Source organism: Erithacus rubecula (assembly GCF_903797595.1).
Source record: "Erithacus rubecula genome assembly, chromosome: 1".
NCBI lineage: Eukaryota > Metazoa > Chordata > Aves > Passeriformes > Muscicapidae > Erithacus > Erithacus rubecula.
In genome coordinates this window covers 13658893-13675629 of record NC_136658.1, presented here as the reverse complement: position 1 = coordinate 13675629, position 16737 = coordinate 13658893, and the positions used below count along the sequence as shown (strand labels likewise).

Below are 16737 nucleotides of genomic sequence, written 5' to 3'. Positions count from 1 at the left end.
GCCTGCACTGTGGCCTCTCCTGAGTGCTGTACCAGTCCTGGTTCTGCTCCTCCACTGCCAGAGCTCAGGTCCTTCCTTGCCCTCTGTGCACCATTTGTCCCTTCCCAAGGGCAGGAGCTGTCTGCAGGTGACACTGAGTGAGTCAGCAGCAGAGTAGGGACAGTTGTACAGGATAGGCACTGACTGGGCACAGCTTCTCCAGCACCACCCCCTGCCACTGCTGCCTGAGCTCCAGGTCTCTGCAGTTACCCCACACCATCCTCTGGGGATGGGGAGAACAGTGCCAACAAGGGGAGCTGTGCCCCAAAACAATTCTAATGCCCAGGTTTTCAAAGGTCTGTGGTCACAAGGATACTCAGTACTGTAACACTCTCTCATGTGGTCATGATGACATGGTATTAGTGTTCTCAGCTGCTATCATCTGTGGCTCCCTGCAATGCACACAGACACCAGACTCCTCCCTCAAGCCACTAAAATCCAGCTCTCTTTTGTAAAGCTCCTTCATCCCTATCTAATGAAAATTAACATATCCTCTGATAGTGTCTGCTCAGAATATCAAGGTACTTCACCTGTCTTTCTTCTGATAAAAGAAGGTAGTTTAATTTGAAAAAAGATTAGTGTAAGTGCAGTTAGGAGAAAAAATCAGATTTAACTTCTATGCTGAAGATTTAGTAGGTGTCATAAAATAGTGCTGGTTTCAATAAAATGAACATGAAAAGAAAAACAGTTCAGTGTGACTGACACAGGCTTTCTGCGCTGTCCTAGTAAATCATTCTAATGGACAAATTAAATCACAGAATTAAATTTTGCATTCACATTAGTCTTACCATCTGCTCAAGTAATTACTGTTTAAACTAGAAAATTTATTTTAAAGCAATATTTTACAAGATTCAGAACCCATATTTGCCCCAGAGCTGAGGTTGCAACATTTTGTTTATTTTTGATGTTCTGAGTTTAGTGTTCTGGGAATGGGATGGCAGAGAATTTCATCAGCTGTCTCAAGGTGGCCTTTGAGAGATGTATTACAGAGCAGAGCCCTACTGCATCATCGTTGATAGAGGCACTGAAGCAGTGGCACCTCTAATGCTTGTGTGATGATAAGGGTCCTTGATGAGGATGCTGCATGGCTGTATTGTACTTCTGTGGCATGAAGGTTCATGGTGTAAAGCTGGGAGAGACATAGCATTCCAAAGTTTTTGCTGAGGTGTCTAAAGCCTATGGTGTGTATAGAAAATTAGATGCCCTTAATCGCTGATATTACTAGGAAATGAGTGAGCCCCTGTGGAGTGGCATAAAGGGTTTAGCAGCAGTGGTGATTCATGTCCCTGACTTGCTACAGGGTAGAGATGTGGGTGTGAAGTAGTGACAGTGAGGGGGTCCTTAATGAAGGGCAGAGGAGACAGGCTTAATAAAAACTGTTGTGTCATCAGCTGCCTTGTGTGCTCTCATGTGCTCACTTGGACTCTATTACAGTCTCCTGTTATGAACTATTTAGCTCTGTGGCACTTGCTCACTATTGATGCCTTATTAGCACTTACTGGTCTGCATTGCAGTTGCTTACTCAAATGTGCTCTTGTGCAGCAAGTTCCCTCAAAATACTTGCAAATAGTATGTTTTTCCTACAAAAACAGAAGTCAGTGAAGCAGGGGGGATCAAGAATGGAATTGTAGAATAATTTTGGTTGGAAGGTACCTTTTAAAGGTCATCTACTCCAGCCCTCTCTGCAGTGAGCAAACACATCTTCAACTAGATCAGCTTGGTTAGAACTCTGTCCAGCCTGGCCTTGAATGCTGCCAGGTACAGGGCATCTACCACCACTCTCCATATAAAAAATTTATTTCTTGTATCTTACATAAATTTACTCTCCTTGAGTTTAAAACCAACACCCCGTGTCCTATCACAAAAGGCCTTGATAACAAGTTTGGCCCTTCTTTCTTACAGTCCCCCTCTAAATATTGAAAGGCCCCAGTAAAGTCTTGTAGGACCTTTCTCTTCTCCAGGCTGAACAGCCCCAGCTGTCTCAGCCTATCTTCATAGCAGAGGTATTTCAGCCTTCTGATCTACTCTGTGGCCCTCTGGACTCACTCCAGCAAGTCCATGTCTTTTCTGCTCTGAGAGTAGAGGAACTTTGATGTGAGAAGGGAGTAGAAATAATGAAGCACACAAACCTCTGAGCTTGTTTTTAACATGGAGTTCAACAGTCTGTCCTGTACACCTGATGGAACTGAAAAGTGATTTGATTGTTTCCACTTCAAGAAAAAAACTCCACAGCATAGATAATACTGCATAGCTTTAGGTGCTTGTAGCTTGTAAAATAATTTGCCTGCTACTACTACTACTACTACTACTACTACTAGTACTAGTACTACTAGGTGTCTACTACTGCTTTTTAACAAAGCACTACTTCAGTGTTATGATTAAGTTATTATATATGTTAAAAAATCAAATGTTTCTTCAGATTTGTGTTATAGTAAACCCAATTTAATACAGTGACTGCTGTGGAGATTTAGGATTTAAGAGTTGTGATGAGCTTTGGCAGTGAGCATTAAGAGGAAGGAGAAATTACAAAGACATTTCTTTCTGTGGATTTCTCACCAGTTGACTTACAGCAGCATGTTGAGTTGAAGGGAATTGTTTTATGCTTCCTTTTTAAGTGGTTGGGAAGAGCCAAGAAATGAATATAACACAGACCTGTGATCTGTTACATGGTGGGAAACAGCATTGAGCAATTCTGGTTGATGTTTCAAAAAAATGCCTTAGCTGCAGTGCTTCCTGTGGGGTTTTGACTATTCCAAACATTAATGTTTTTATTTATCGTAAGAAAACAGAATCTCATGACAGTGAATTCTTACTTGAATAGCACTGAAAATAGGTCCTTAGATATGCTGGCTCTTTCAGATAATTTCTGCATTGAAATTTCCTTACAGATGAATTACTTCAGAAAGAACAAAACTACTCTGATGATGTTTTGGCCAATATGATCAGTGAACCCAGAATCAGCTATGGAAATGATGCTCTTATGCCTTCGTTGACGGAAACAAAGACTACAGTTGAACTTCTTCCAGTGGATGGAGACTTCAGCCTAGATGACCTTCAGCCATGGCATCCCTTTGGAGTTGATTCTGTTCCAGCCAATACTGAAAATGAAGGTAAGTACAGTAGGAAGAGAAACCACAGGACTTTCTGATCTGAGCTTTGTGGTTTCTCTCCATGTTGTTCTCTGAAAATTAACATTTTTCCTGTAAGTAAGTGTAAGTGGGATAGAGGTTCTGAAATATACATTTGGAACTGGTCTACTGTGTCAGTTGTGTATCTTTGATGGAATAGAAAGTCCTGACTAAAATCTGTAACTTAGACACACAATAAATTTCAGAGTTGAACTTACTTGCCTTCAGAAATGACCAATAATAAATGACTAGATTATTAATAACAGTCTTATAAGATACATGACAGTGACTGAAGGGAGATAGATAAGTTGCTAGATTTGTGCTATGATGAAATTAGTGTTTTATTTAAGGTAGAGCTTTTTATTTGCTGGCATGACAATAATTACAGTTCCAGCATAATCCTAGCAGACAGATAATGTTATTTCACTCCATATACTAGTTGTCTGGAATGTACTGCAGAAATGTTCCTACATGCACATCAATACAACTTGGCTAGTGTAAAGGTTTTTCCTGAGGAGTATTTTATGTTCATGGACTACTTCACTGAAGTAACTGCTACTTGAATAATCCATGTAGAATCTGGAATTGATAGTTCACTTAGGCTCTGGAGCCAATAAATCAGAAACCTGAGATCATGTCATACAAGTTCTTCTTGCTTTTGTTTTCCTTTGTTCAACTGCACTGTTACTAGTGCTAAGTTAATCATACCAGTGAAAGTTTGATACTGCAATGCCACAGTACACACAGAGCCTGGAACTGCAGAAGTCTTCTCAGGCAAATCTGTGATTTGTAGCTGAACTGCACAGACATTAACATCTTCCTCAAGTCTTTTGAAACCACTGGCTTAGGCTGTACCTGCTCTCAGAATGAGTTCTGAGTTCATCCTTATGCAGTTAGTCTCATTCCAGCACAGTATGTGAGTGACTGTGAGCAGCTGACTGTGTGGGACATAGACATGGACTTGCCAGGTCTGGTGTTGGTGCCAGGTGAAATCAATGGAATCAGAAATAGATTTGTGATCAGTTTGTCCCAAGGAATCAGAGAAGCCTAGGATCAGGCAAAAGAAAAGACCTGCACAAAGTTTGGTGAGGCAGACATTTAGCAGATCTGAGGGGAAGAGGAGAAGCTGGTCAGGAGCAGGGCTAAAATCAGAGGAGTCAGCACTGCAAGTTAGGGACCAAGTAAAAGAGCAGAGCCAGAGCAAACTCAGAGCAGCCAGCAGGAAGAAGCAGGAGGCAGGAGATGGTGACAAGGACTCCAGCTGTGTCTGAAGGGCACTTGCAGCCAAGTGGCATGGCAGGCAGTGGGAGCAGCTGGCTGCAGCATGTCAGGCACTGGCAAGGGGTGCAGATGGCTCACAGGCTGGCAGGCTGAAGCTCATTTTCCTGGGGAAGGAGCTGCAGCTTGCTCTAAGAAGCTAGCTAGTGCTAGTGTCAAGGCTGTCTGCCAGGAGTAGGTCACAGTCTGGCTCGTGTCTGTCCTGCAGGAATTTTCAGTTGCAACTCTTGCTCCATTTTTTTTCTGTAGCTGAGGCATCCAGGGCATCAGTTTCTGTGCCTGTTGCCTACTTTCATAAAACATGGTGAGGATTCATTATTTTTGATATCTGTCCTCTTAGCTTTCAAAATATATTGATTTCAGCCACCAAGTATAGAAGTTATTAGGTAGACAGGTGCCCCCAGACATACCCATAGTTTAATCACACAAGTGTATTTTTCCTTCAGAAACCTGTCTAAGCTCAGAATCTAATACTGAAAGGTACTTCAAAGTGAACTGAATTCCCACAGGCAATTATACTGAGATGGTTCTCCTTTTCAAATGTATGGCAGCAAATAAAAAACAAAAGCCCTCCTGCCTGGAATGCATTATTAGGCCTGTGTGTTTTAATGCAACATATTGTTTGTTGCAGCACTTATTCTTTCATGCCTTCAAGTTGTTGGGGTTTAGTTTTGGGTTTTTATACAAGGACTGTATTGTATTTGTCATGAACATGCAGCAGTCAGTTCAGTTGGGCTAACCATTGTCATTGTTCAAGTATGCACAGTTAGAAGTGGAAATCATTTGGTGACCAAAACCTGTTCAAGTCCTTCTTGTTATCCCTTATACTTCTCCCTCCTCTACCCAAACCACAGTGTTCTTAATGTGACCATGCCAAGAATACATTCTTTCTTTAGAGACCATTTCTATATCTTTGCCCATATCATCAAAGGGGAATTTCACAGCTTTATTTTTTTGCTTTTTGTTTGTCTCCCACCTTGCTGTTCCAGAATCCCAGGACTGCCTCTGCCATTTGCCTTCATTTCCCATGCTTGTTTTCTTCTTTAATAGTGGTCTTACTTCAGGCTTTTTCTACTCCTGCTTCCAAAAATACGTTTTTGTCTTCTTATAATATGGTTTGGAACTAGCAGGAAGTTAATGACTGACCTAATTTTCTTCTCCTCTTTTTTTTTTCCTCTGATGAACTGATGAAGTTAAAATACCACAACCCTCCCCCCTAGAATTTCTTATTATTAGTTCCCATGCCTGTTTCCTTCCATGGCCATGATCTAATCCCAGGTTTCACCCAGAGATATTAATAATGTATTGGATTGGTACGTTGCCATATAATCTTAAGGTTTCATAACTCCATTTGAAATTTTCCCCATGTAAACTGCATGTTTTAAAGAACAGGTTTTATGCAAATAGTTTATTTTCCTAGAATTGCTTTCACTGACAAGTAAGTGAAAAATCATCTAAAAATAAATAGACTTTGAAAGTCTAGCATAACTCAGTATTTTCTGCCAGTATATTGTTACTTATTTTTCCCTGAGGTAGTTTCCCTGGAAATGTAGATGGAAGTTAATCTAAAGCAGCAGGTCTATACTGTATGGACATCCAGCATGCTGTGACACAAATTAGGTTAACAAAGAAAACACTTTCTGAGAACTGTAGAGAGGCACCATGAAAAATGCCAGGAACTGTATTTCAGCAATGCAGATTGCATCCTCAGAGTGACCCCCAACAGCTGTGAACCTCTGACACTGCCAAGCCCTCTGGGCAATTTGCCAGTGACTAACTGGGTTTGGTGGTTTACTCTGTATTTTAGCTTGCAGGTTACAGGGAGCCTTAATGTCTATAGCTAGTATTTATCTAAAGTGAGATTCCTGTAAATGTACTGTGTTATCTTTATGATTTGTTCAGTTTCTCCCTTCAACAATATTCTTGATAGGTGAGCATCACATAGCACTCCTCACCTGCTGGTTTGTACTAGTTTTTGATGTACTTTCACTTTTGAAAAGAGAAGTAAACACATTATCTTGCTCATCTGAGATGTATGTAAAGGTGAGAGTGTGTGGCCTCTATGAAGCCTGACTAGTCAGTGTAAATAAACATGTACCAGTTTAGTTTGATGAGTCTATTTGGACAATGCATTTTCAGTCTTACTTCTGTGCATGTGGAAGTATATTCAAGAGAAATAAAATTCTGGAGCATCACAATGAGTGCACTTGTTATAATAACATACAGTACATATTTCAATTTTGATTACTGATAAATACTAATGCCTACTAAATGTAGTAGGTTTAAATTTCTCCCCTCTTTATTAGCTGTTGTGATGATGTGGACTGGTGAGGTGTAGTGGGTTGACCTCTGGCCAAAATGCCAGTGCTCTCATAAAAATCATCCACTCCTCTTACTCTGCTATAATTGAGCAGAGGAGAAGATAATCAGTTAAAATAAAGCTTTTGGCATTGAGATAAGGATTAGGAGAAAATACTTTAGGGCAAGACAGGCTCAAAACTTTAAAAGGGATAAAGAAAACTGCATTAAAAAAAGTAAAAGAAGAACCTTTAGAACACCTTCCTCCCTAAAGCCCCTCTTTCCTTCCCACCAGCAACACAGAGACCAAACTGGGATTTTCAGTCAGTTTGTGACTTCTAAAAGGAACCTTTCTTCAGTTCCCTCAGGGAGAGGAGTCTCTCCTGCTATGCCATGGAGTCTTTCCCACAGGAAACAGCTCCCTGTGACCTCTTCCAGCATGGTTCCGATTTTCACAGTGAACAATCCACCCAGTAAAACCCTGCTTGCATTATGAAATCCCTCCCTTATCTTGCAGTCTTCTCACAACTGCTTCTGTGGGCCATTTCAGCTTACAGAGTACAGCTTTTAAGGATGAGCTGTTCTAATATAAGAGCAAAGGGTCCTCTTCCTCTATGTCTGAAAGCTAATTTTCTCTCTGTTCAAATCAGATTACGGCTTTTCAACATGTACATTCTCCAGTTCTCATGGGCTGTGGGTGAACACTCACCCCTCCATATACTTCATGAATTACAGGGAGGAAGCAGTTTGTTGTATTATAGTCCTCATCTTGGCTTGCAGAAGATTTTCAACTCTGACACTTGAAGCATCTCCTCCTCCCCTTCCCCCCTCTGAACCGACCCTCACATGTCCCCACTTTCCCTTTTCTCTGACTCTGAAGAAGATTGGTGTCCACAGGTTCATCTGTTCTCAAGTGGAGTTCTGCAGCACTGAAAAGTAGATCTCACACAGACTCCATAAATTGGGAAACGCTCATAGTGTTTTTCTCTCTGTTGGTCGTGTGATCTCCACCATGCCAGCTGAAACTTCGCAGCTTTCTTCATGCAGGATGAAGAAAAAAAAAATAAAGCTGCTGCCATTTTTGTCCCTTTGTTTGCAGCATGGCAGGTTAGAAGCAGGCACACAAAGTCTGGGCTGGGCCAGGATGCTGCTGGCCTCCCAGCCCAGCAGCACTGGGGATGCTCCCACAGCAGGATCTCAGCAGCTGCGCCTGCCCGGCAGCTCCCTGCTGGCCCCCTCTCCAGAAACAGGGAAAAGAAGAGAACTTCCATGGCTTTTGTCCTTAAATATGTTATCATTGAGGTGTTCCCAGCTTCTCTAATTGGCTTAGCAGTGTGTCAGTTCTCTGAGCCAGCCAGCTATTGGTTTTGCCAGGCACGGAGGGAGATGTTAACAGCTTCCTACAGAGAATTACTTCAGTGGCTGACGTTTTTCCTCCTCACCAAAATCAATTTAATGCAAGACCAGGATACAAGTGAAAAAACCCACAGGCAAGATTTTCAGAGTAACCTGCTGTTTGTGCATATGTCAGTATTGGGGTAGAGCAAGAATGTTTTAAAATCCAACTGAAATTCAAAAGGTGGTAGCTCAGGACTCTCCAGAAACCAGTCTTTCTTTGTATCATGTTTCCTGGCATCACCATCTGCTTTGCTAGACTCTTGGCTCTTATCATTTGCCTCCAGTTTTTGCCCTGAAGCTGGTTTATTACTTTGTCCAGGTCTTTTCACTTCTGTGTTAGTTATGAAACGTGCCAGCCTTTCATTCACCCTGGTAAAGAGCTTCCAAAATTATAGATGACAATAATTATTCATTACTAATACTTTCACCTAACCACAAATACTGCATTGCTCTGAGGTCACGTCTATGTTACTGTACAGCAGAAACTTCTTTCATTCTTTTCCCCTTCACCTACTCCCATTTTTGTTGCTATGCATTGGCTTCTCTCAGTTCTCCAGAGCTGTTGCCATGTAGGATTACAAAAAGGAGAGAAAAAAACCCCTCAGCCTTTTAAGCAAGATGCAAGAGCCAGGGTAAAAGAGGAGAGGTCTGCAAGAGGAGTCTGGATAATGTTTGCTCATAGCTGTCTCTTCCTTTGGGTCCTTGCCACTGAAAATTACTGCTGACATGCCTGAGGGTTGGTGCTGACAATATTGAAAAACCTAGCAGATAACATAAATAGGAAGATACTCAAAACTGTGGTTTTAGTTAAGGATGGAAATTGCATTTTGTATAGAGCTATATAATGAAAACAATTACATGGTATGCTAGTGCCACTCTGAACTCCTGTGCAGGAAAGTGCCTCTGCAGCACTAGACCAGCAAGCTCTGAAAGTCTGCATTCCTGGAGACACAAATGAGTCAGATGTGCTGATGTACTTTTAGTCTGCAGCTACTCTAAAGCTGAGTTACTGGGTTTTATTGAGAGGCAGGAGCTCATGCAGTCATCTCCTGCGTGCGAAGGACGTGGGAGCCTCTTAGGCTCTCACTTACAAGCATGGTAGGTTGTTTGTCAAACCCACAGGAACACTAAGCCAGTGACACAGGCTTCCTGAGAAGAAGGGCAGTTCCATTGCTTGAATTAATATCATCAGGTTTGTGTGATTTTCTGATGAGCAGTTCTTCTTGATTGAAAACTGTGGGTCTGCCAGATTTCCTGTGTTACTGCATCTCACTTACTGCTGATAAAGGCTCGTATCTGAATCCAGAAATGTAAATGAATAAGAATATATATTTAAAATCCTGAATTCTAAGGAACAATGTAACACTTCATTCCTGAATTTAAGTTCTTTAACACTGGCAAAAACTGGGTAGATAAGGAGGGTAACACAATTGTAGCAAAAGAGAGAAACAACCAAAAGAGAAGGGTAAAAATCTTAATATTTTAATAAACATTTCTATTGTGTTTGAACTTAATGAGGCAATTGGCAGTGAGTGCCAGTGAGCTCCATCAACTTAGGTTTCAGCTGATAAAACCTTAGTAGGGTAATAAAAGTGTTTTGTAATATTTGGATAGAAATTTGTGTTTCTTCTTTGTTTCTCTTCCAAAAACTGAAAGATAAATATGCTGTTCACAAATCAGAACATGGAGGAATATTGACTGATTTCAAAATGCACTTTGCTTTTTTAAAACATTATACCTGGTGCTGTAAAGAATCCTTGTTCAAAGGAAAAAGGAGGGATTCAAGAGGCTTTTAAGTCAACATTCATAAAGAGCAGCTGCAGGAACTCATCATGTCCATTCTGGCTGCCAGTTCTGATCAGACAATGGGGAAAAGTTAGCATGTAATGAATATGGTTTTATTCTACTGACAGAAATTCTTTAGTCCTAATGGTTTCTGACTTGAAGCAGTAACCAGAATATGATGTCAAAAATGACACCTCAACTATGAAGATTTCCTGGTGAAGTCTTGTCCATCCCTTCCTTTTTTTTACTTTGAGGATTCACTGAAGGCAGATATTTTCTAGTTGTTGCTTCAGTGACCATTAATGCATTATGTCTCTTCTGCACTGTCCCAGCAGAAGAATCCTTGACTTTGTAATTTTGGGGGATTTTGTTTATTTTTGTTTCTTTTTTGTTTCTTTTCTGCACATGCCTAGTTGAGCCCGTTGATGCCCGTCCAGCTGCAGACAGAGGACTCACCACACGACCAGGTATATGACTTGCATGGCTTTTACCTAACCTGTGTTTTTCCTGCATGCATGTGGTCTGCTGAAGCTGAAATGATTTACCTTTCCTTTGGTGTACCCCTCTGACAGAATTTAATGCTGTTCCATGAATGATGGAAGCATCATTCCCTCAGAAATATTCCCTGTGTGAGTGCTGTCCATATTGAGAGCATTTGAGATGTGTGCTTGCAGTGGGACTCAGTCCCAAACCCAGAACTGGTTTGTATCAAAGGGCTCATCCCTTCTAGAAATAACACTTTGGCAAATGCAGGGGATGGTAAACTTGGTACCACTTAGTACAGACACTACTTCTAATTTGGGAATGTACAATAGAAATGTCGAATCCTTTATGTAGAGTGAGCAGGGCTAATAAAGAATTTATAGGTACAGTTTCAGGACTGCAGGTGGCATAGATATTTTTTGCTGTGGTACTTATCTTGCCTCCAAATGCCTAAAAAACTATTATCCCTCTGGATTCCCTGAGGACACATGAGGACACAGCTATTCATTCCATTCTAGGACAGAGCCAGGGTTGTTTCTCCTCTGTAAGTACCTCTGCCTTTGTATTGATTTCAGAAGAATAGCAGATCACTAGGTTGAGTCAGGCTGCAGATGTTCAGAAAAGTTAAAATGGGACAATCCCAATTTCCAAAAGGAAACATTATTTCAGCTTTTCTTACCAGCTTTTTTTTTTTTTTTTGCTTTTGGGCTTGTTTTACCTCTCATTTTTGTTCAGAATTTTCTGAAACTGTTAAAGCCATTGAGAGGAACCAGCCCTTTATTTCAGAAGAGGCTGCTCTCCAACTCTTCAATGTAGTGAGAATATATTTTAGGGTCAGGATTATTTCAGTGTCACATCATAATTTTGTTTTCTTCCTTCAGATCATATTAAACTGATTGATCAGTATCCTTTTTCCCTTCTTCTTGTTTTCCAGCCATCCTTTAGATAGCATTGTGGACAGCACCTTTCTAGTGTTTTTAAATCTTAACACATCCATGTTTAGCAACTACAGAAATGGCTACTGTGGGAGGTAAAATAAGCTCATATGTTGTAGCAATTGGGATATGTGTCAGAACTGGCCAGCTAGTGTGCTTCTAGCACTGTTTTAGGAATCTGACATCTTTACTTGTGTTTAGAGTCTTAATTCAATCCATGAAGAGAGCCTGGAATCTGGTACAGAGCTACAATTCCAAAAATCTTGGAATCAGGGAAGAATCCCTCAGTACTGCATTATCTACCTTCTTCCCCAGGAGCAGTAGAAATATCACAGATGAAACATGCATATGGTGTAATCCAAATTTTGCAATGTTAATTCAGTCCAGCAGTTTTCTTATAATATTAAAATCTATTATTATTTACAATTTTAATTAAAGTCCTCTGAAAAAATTTCTTCTTATGAGGCCTATATTTATTACTGCAGGTTATGCCTTCCTCCCTTCTGTTCCCTCACACATAGACACATGCCTCAGAAATTCTTAGTGTCCCTTCTCTAGAGAAAGGATTTTCTCTCACTGCTGCTCTCTAGTTTAAGAGTGAAACTCTGTGTTTGAGTTGACTGCATTAGAGCACTTTGTTGGTTGTGGTGAGACAAGTAGTACTAAAGTCTGTAAGCACAATAGCAATAAGACATGAGTCATCTTGATGAATGTGTGCTACAGACTACTAAAGATAGGTAAAAAATATTTCAGCATCTGACCATTATGGCTGGAAATTTGACACTGTGACAATTGTAACTTTTCCACTGTGAAAATTGCTTGGGATATTTCCTTAATGTTCTGCTAAAGTGCAAAAGTATTGCTTAGCTTCCCTATGTCTTAAATCACCATTTCCAGATTTAGAAAAAATTTCTCTTACTGATACAGATTCTGTCTATAAATGCCCATGTGGTTTTTCATCATCCTTCAAAGGCAATTTATGTGTGACAAAAATTCAATTTAACAGAGAAATTATTCCAATATTCAGATTCATGAACTAGGAATAGAAGAAAGCAAATGGGTGCTTATTTAAACTGTGAAGTACAGAAGAAATTCTGATAGTTTGAAAGTGTGTGCTTTAAAACTGCTTACTTTACTTGCTAATTAAAAATACAATTCCTATATTAGAGCTTCAAAATGGAAAATAAATATTTTTTGTGCAGTAGCTGTCCTTTTGGGATAGTTTCTTAATTCATTTTGAGATAAAAAATTCTTAAAAAATAGTAGATTACTCTAGAGTGAAAAAGTATTAATGAAAGACCTGTAGATTACTGCATCCATCTGCTTGTGACTTTTTGTTTTCATTGCCCAGCTTCTTGTTTGTTTCCTGAAAGGTTTTCCCTTCCTGGCTTTCCTGTTCATGCCTCTACTTGCTTAGCTCAAGTGCCCTGCTTCTTCAGGATGAAAATATTGGTGTCATGTCAGCCTGCAACACTTCAAGGCTGAACAAGAACAAATCAATGTTTTCTAGCTGTTTGAATTTCTTGAAGAAAATGAGCTCTGAATGGACTAAGACAAACAAGCAAACTTGGGCCCTTTTTCCTCTTTTCTGTTTTATTTGCTTCTTGCTCACAGCATTCTTATAATCAGTATGTTTTTCTTACAGGCAGATCAAAATCATTCAGGTCATCTTTTGGTCACTGTACAGAGTAGAGTCACAGACTCATAGATTACTGGCTTGAAAGGGGACCTCAAAGGGGATCATCTTGGTGGTGTGATACCTAGGATCTTTTTCCTTCACCACATCATTGTCTTTTAAAAGATGATGTCTGTGAGTCAAGTTAGAAAAACTAAGGAGTTGTCCAGTCCATAGAGTAGAAAAGTTTATGAGTAAGGACCAAGTTTAAAGCATTTGTTGAAATTCATTCTAGTTGTCTGAACCCCTGTCTCTGTTGTGCTCCACCTTGGCTGCCCACAGTTAAAGCTTGAATTGGAATCTGATCTACATCAGTCCTAGGGAAAGAACATTGTCTGGATGAGCCCCATTTTCTAGTATGGATATCTGTGTAATTCACATGGGCATTAGAAAGGAACTCTAGTACCTTAACTTACTGTCCTTCCCCTTCCTAATTCACAAATGGGCAAACAAAAATAAAAATTATGCCTAAAACAGTTTCATATCTACTTCCTATAAAGGAAGTAAATGAGATAGTAAAATGTCAAAGGGAATACCTCAGCACAAAATTATAACAGATTTATGACATATTTCTTGCTATTTATAAATTGCTTTATACAAGGAGATGTTAGATGTTAGAAGGCTGCAGTCCACCCTGAGAACTTCCAGAGGAAGAAAGGAAGAACTTCAGATAGAACAATTGCCTCTTTTCTTAATAACCCCACTGTAACAATTTATTCAGTAGTTTCCTTTTATCTTGTGCTCCAGCAGTCACTTTTTCACTTAATATCTTGCAAGTGGATTTTGGGTATCTGTTTATTAGTAACTTCTTCTTTCTCTGTGTGTTTGTATGTATATATAGAGAAATATACACATAAAAATATATATCAAAACAGCTTTAGATGCTCATGAGCAAGGTTGTTTTATTCATGTTAGTTCAGCAATCTGATCTGTGAAAATTAAATGAAGATTAGAAAATGTGCCATCAGAAGGGACATTGCTTAGGATATTTTCTGTAATTCAAGGTGATAAACAACAAATGCTCTGTTCAGGAGAGATCATATTTTCATCTGTTGCACAGTTGCAGTTGTAAGTATACACTCACAGCTGTAAATACATAATTTACAGGATGCCCATAATTCACAATGGGAGCATTTTATGCTATTAAGTGTGTTACTTTCTTCCATGTAGTACAATTTGGACTTGTTGGTGGCTCTTTGTCAGTTGATCATTTTTGCAAACATTGAATATTTTGAGGAAATGTTGCTCATAAAGCTGCTTCTGTGTCTTTGGCTCTTCTGCTAATAAATCATGACATGTCTGTCTTTATTACACTACATAATAACTGGGGATTTTTTTTCCTCATGCAGAGGCTCTGAAAGCCTAGTGGCTCTTCTGCAGAATCATTAGCACATATGCTGCAGTCTGTATGAGGCGAGGTCATGGAGCAGCTTAGTTAATTATTTATGATTTTCTTGTCAGAAACTGCCAACATATTTTTTCCTGTCTTTGTGATGATAGTTCAGTACAATTACTTTAAACAAACTGTCTGCAGCTACCAAATAAAAATCAATAGTAATTTTTTTCCATTAGATTGTTTTTGGTTTGTTTTATAAATGGGATCATTGCTAACTGTGAATGCAGTTATGGGTACATATGCACAGCATCTGGATTGACATGCCAGAAGGATTATCAAACCAGATTTTACTTGTTTTGATTGTTCATTTCTACATACATGTTTTTTGAGAAATAATTATTTTATACTCTGTTGCAATGAGATTCTTTTGTAAGAAAGATAACACTTTTATTATTTTCTTATTTTCTGCTTTCTTCAATTTGACAGCCCCATAGTCATTCCTGAATTAAAAGTGAACCAGCAGTTTACTGACATCTTAGGATGACATATTAGGAGAGACCAGAAAGTTTTAGTTCCATGCAGTCTTAAAAATGCATATCCCTCAAAGATATTTGAGTTATTCTTACAAAAATAGAGTATATAGTCTTCATTTTCATCTTTGTGAGTTTACAGTATTAATTCTTCTTTCATTTCAAAATTAAATGACCTGCACAAAGTCATGGAGTCATATGGAAGTAATAGTTAAACTTCTGGTTAGAACAGGCAGCTCTCTATCCCAGGGGGTTATTCAAACACTGCATTCCTTCCATTTCTCCCTTTTTATCTGTTATGAAGTTTAACCCAGATTAAGCTGTTTGCCACACATGTAACAGGCTTTGATTCAACAACTCTTTTCTCATCTTACTGTGGCTCAAGCACAGTTTATGTACATGGAGTTGAATGTTTTCATCCACAGTCACTCAAACTGCTGCTTTGGTTTTCTCTATGTGGAGAAGACCTAGGTCTAGTTATTTCACCTGTGCTTCACTTGGAGATACAGTTTTTAATTCTAGATGCAACCTCAAGCACAACTAACACTGTCTTAGATCTGTGCAAAACAATATCACAAAACCTTTCTGGCTGCTTATGTAACCAGTAGATGAAGTAACTGCAAGCAGTATGGTAGATAATGTGCACCTAATTATATCCTTGGATTCACTGTAACCTCTTTTTTTCAGTCTTCTGAAAATATAAATGTATAAATATATATTTACACAAACACATAAGCTCATGTTAGTACAAAGTGTTCCCCAAAGCTGCTACTTGGTTTTTATTTCATGAGTAGTTATTCACTCCATATGATTATTTTTCCCTTTAGGGCAAGGAAAAGTAAGGGTTTCATACTCTTCATTTTTTGATGTTTGGAAATGTACGTGTGCACACATGCATGTGTACGCATGTAAGTATGTTAATATTGCTAATTAAAAGCAATATCAATAAAAAGCCCATCACAGTTAGATCGTTTTGTTGGATTTCACTGGAAGCTTTTAAGCCCATGATTTTTATAACAAAATAGTTCTGTCAGTTTTTCTAAGGAGCTGAGTTAATGTATTGCCAGCTGAATTGAAGCATTTTTAAATTGAAGTGATTAGGGATGCAGCTCCCTAAAGATGGTATGTAATTCACAAGAAAACTGGTTGCAATTATCATTATTTGTGAATTTGCAATGAGGCTGTTGCACTCACTTTCCATCTTGTATATTGGCTTTTGTGTTTGGGTTGTGTATTTTAGAATTGGCAATGAAAAAAACCCATCATTTTGTCCCAGGTCAGGATTAAAGTTCTTGTCAGAGAACTGACAAGAAATGTTCTTTGTGTGCTTGTCTTCAGTGCAAGGGTAAAGAGGTACTAGGATCTTGACTGTTTGCATCTCACTTCTGATCATAGTTTTAGAAAGACCCTGAAGTTTTTCCTTCTTCAGTTACTACCCTTGAAAAGTATATATTTGATTTTAGAAAATGTGTGATTACTAGGACAGTAAAGTAAATTAGCTGATAATAAAGAAAGTCTCTTCAACAAAAACTCTCAATTATATGACATTGTGGAAAGGTGTATGTTACCCCATGTATATTTTTATCTTTACCAGGTATTTAATTGATTCCAGTGCAATGTCATACTTCTCCTTACTGTATAATGAGTTATTTGCAGAAAACCAGCTGTTTACCCTAGTTGAAGTCTTTTCCTCACTTGTAAGGGAGGTAGAAGAAAGGAAAATGTTGCTATGGGTTTGTTAGTGCAACAGCTTAGAAAAAAGATCTCTGTTTCTGACCTTTTTCTGGTGCAAGTTGCCAAAAGCAAGTTTCAGTAAGTCTTAACATCGTTATCTTCCTAATATCAGATCCTA

General features: G+C 39.1%; 2 protein-coding genes across 4 annotated transcripts in view; both read left to right on the top strand.

Moving 5' to 3' along the window:
- Positions 1-16737, top strand: part of ATP5PF (ATP synthase peripheral stalk subunit F6) — a 282601-nt gene that overhangs the window by 198428 nt on the left and 67436 nt on the right. The window lies entirely within an intron of this gene.
- APP (amyloid beta precursor protein) overlaps positions 1-16737 on the top strand; it is a 181890-nt gene that overhangs the window by 150420 nt on the left and 14733 nt on the right. The window contains exons 13-14 of one of the 2 annotated variants that reach the window (XM_079299169.1): positions 2928-3149; positions 10340-10393. In XM_079299169.1, the coding sequence (XP_079155295.1) occupies positions 2928-3149; positions 10340-10393 (276 nt within the window). The remainder of the gene's footprint in view (positions 1-2927; positions 3150-10339; positions 10394-16737) is intronic. The other variant, XM_079299170.1, reaches the window with a different exon arrangement.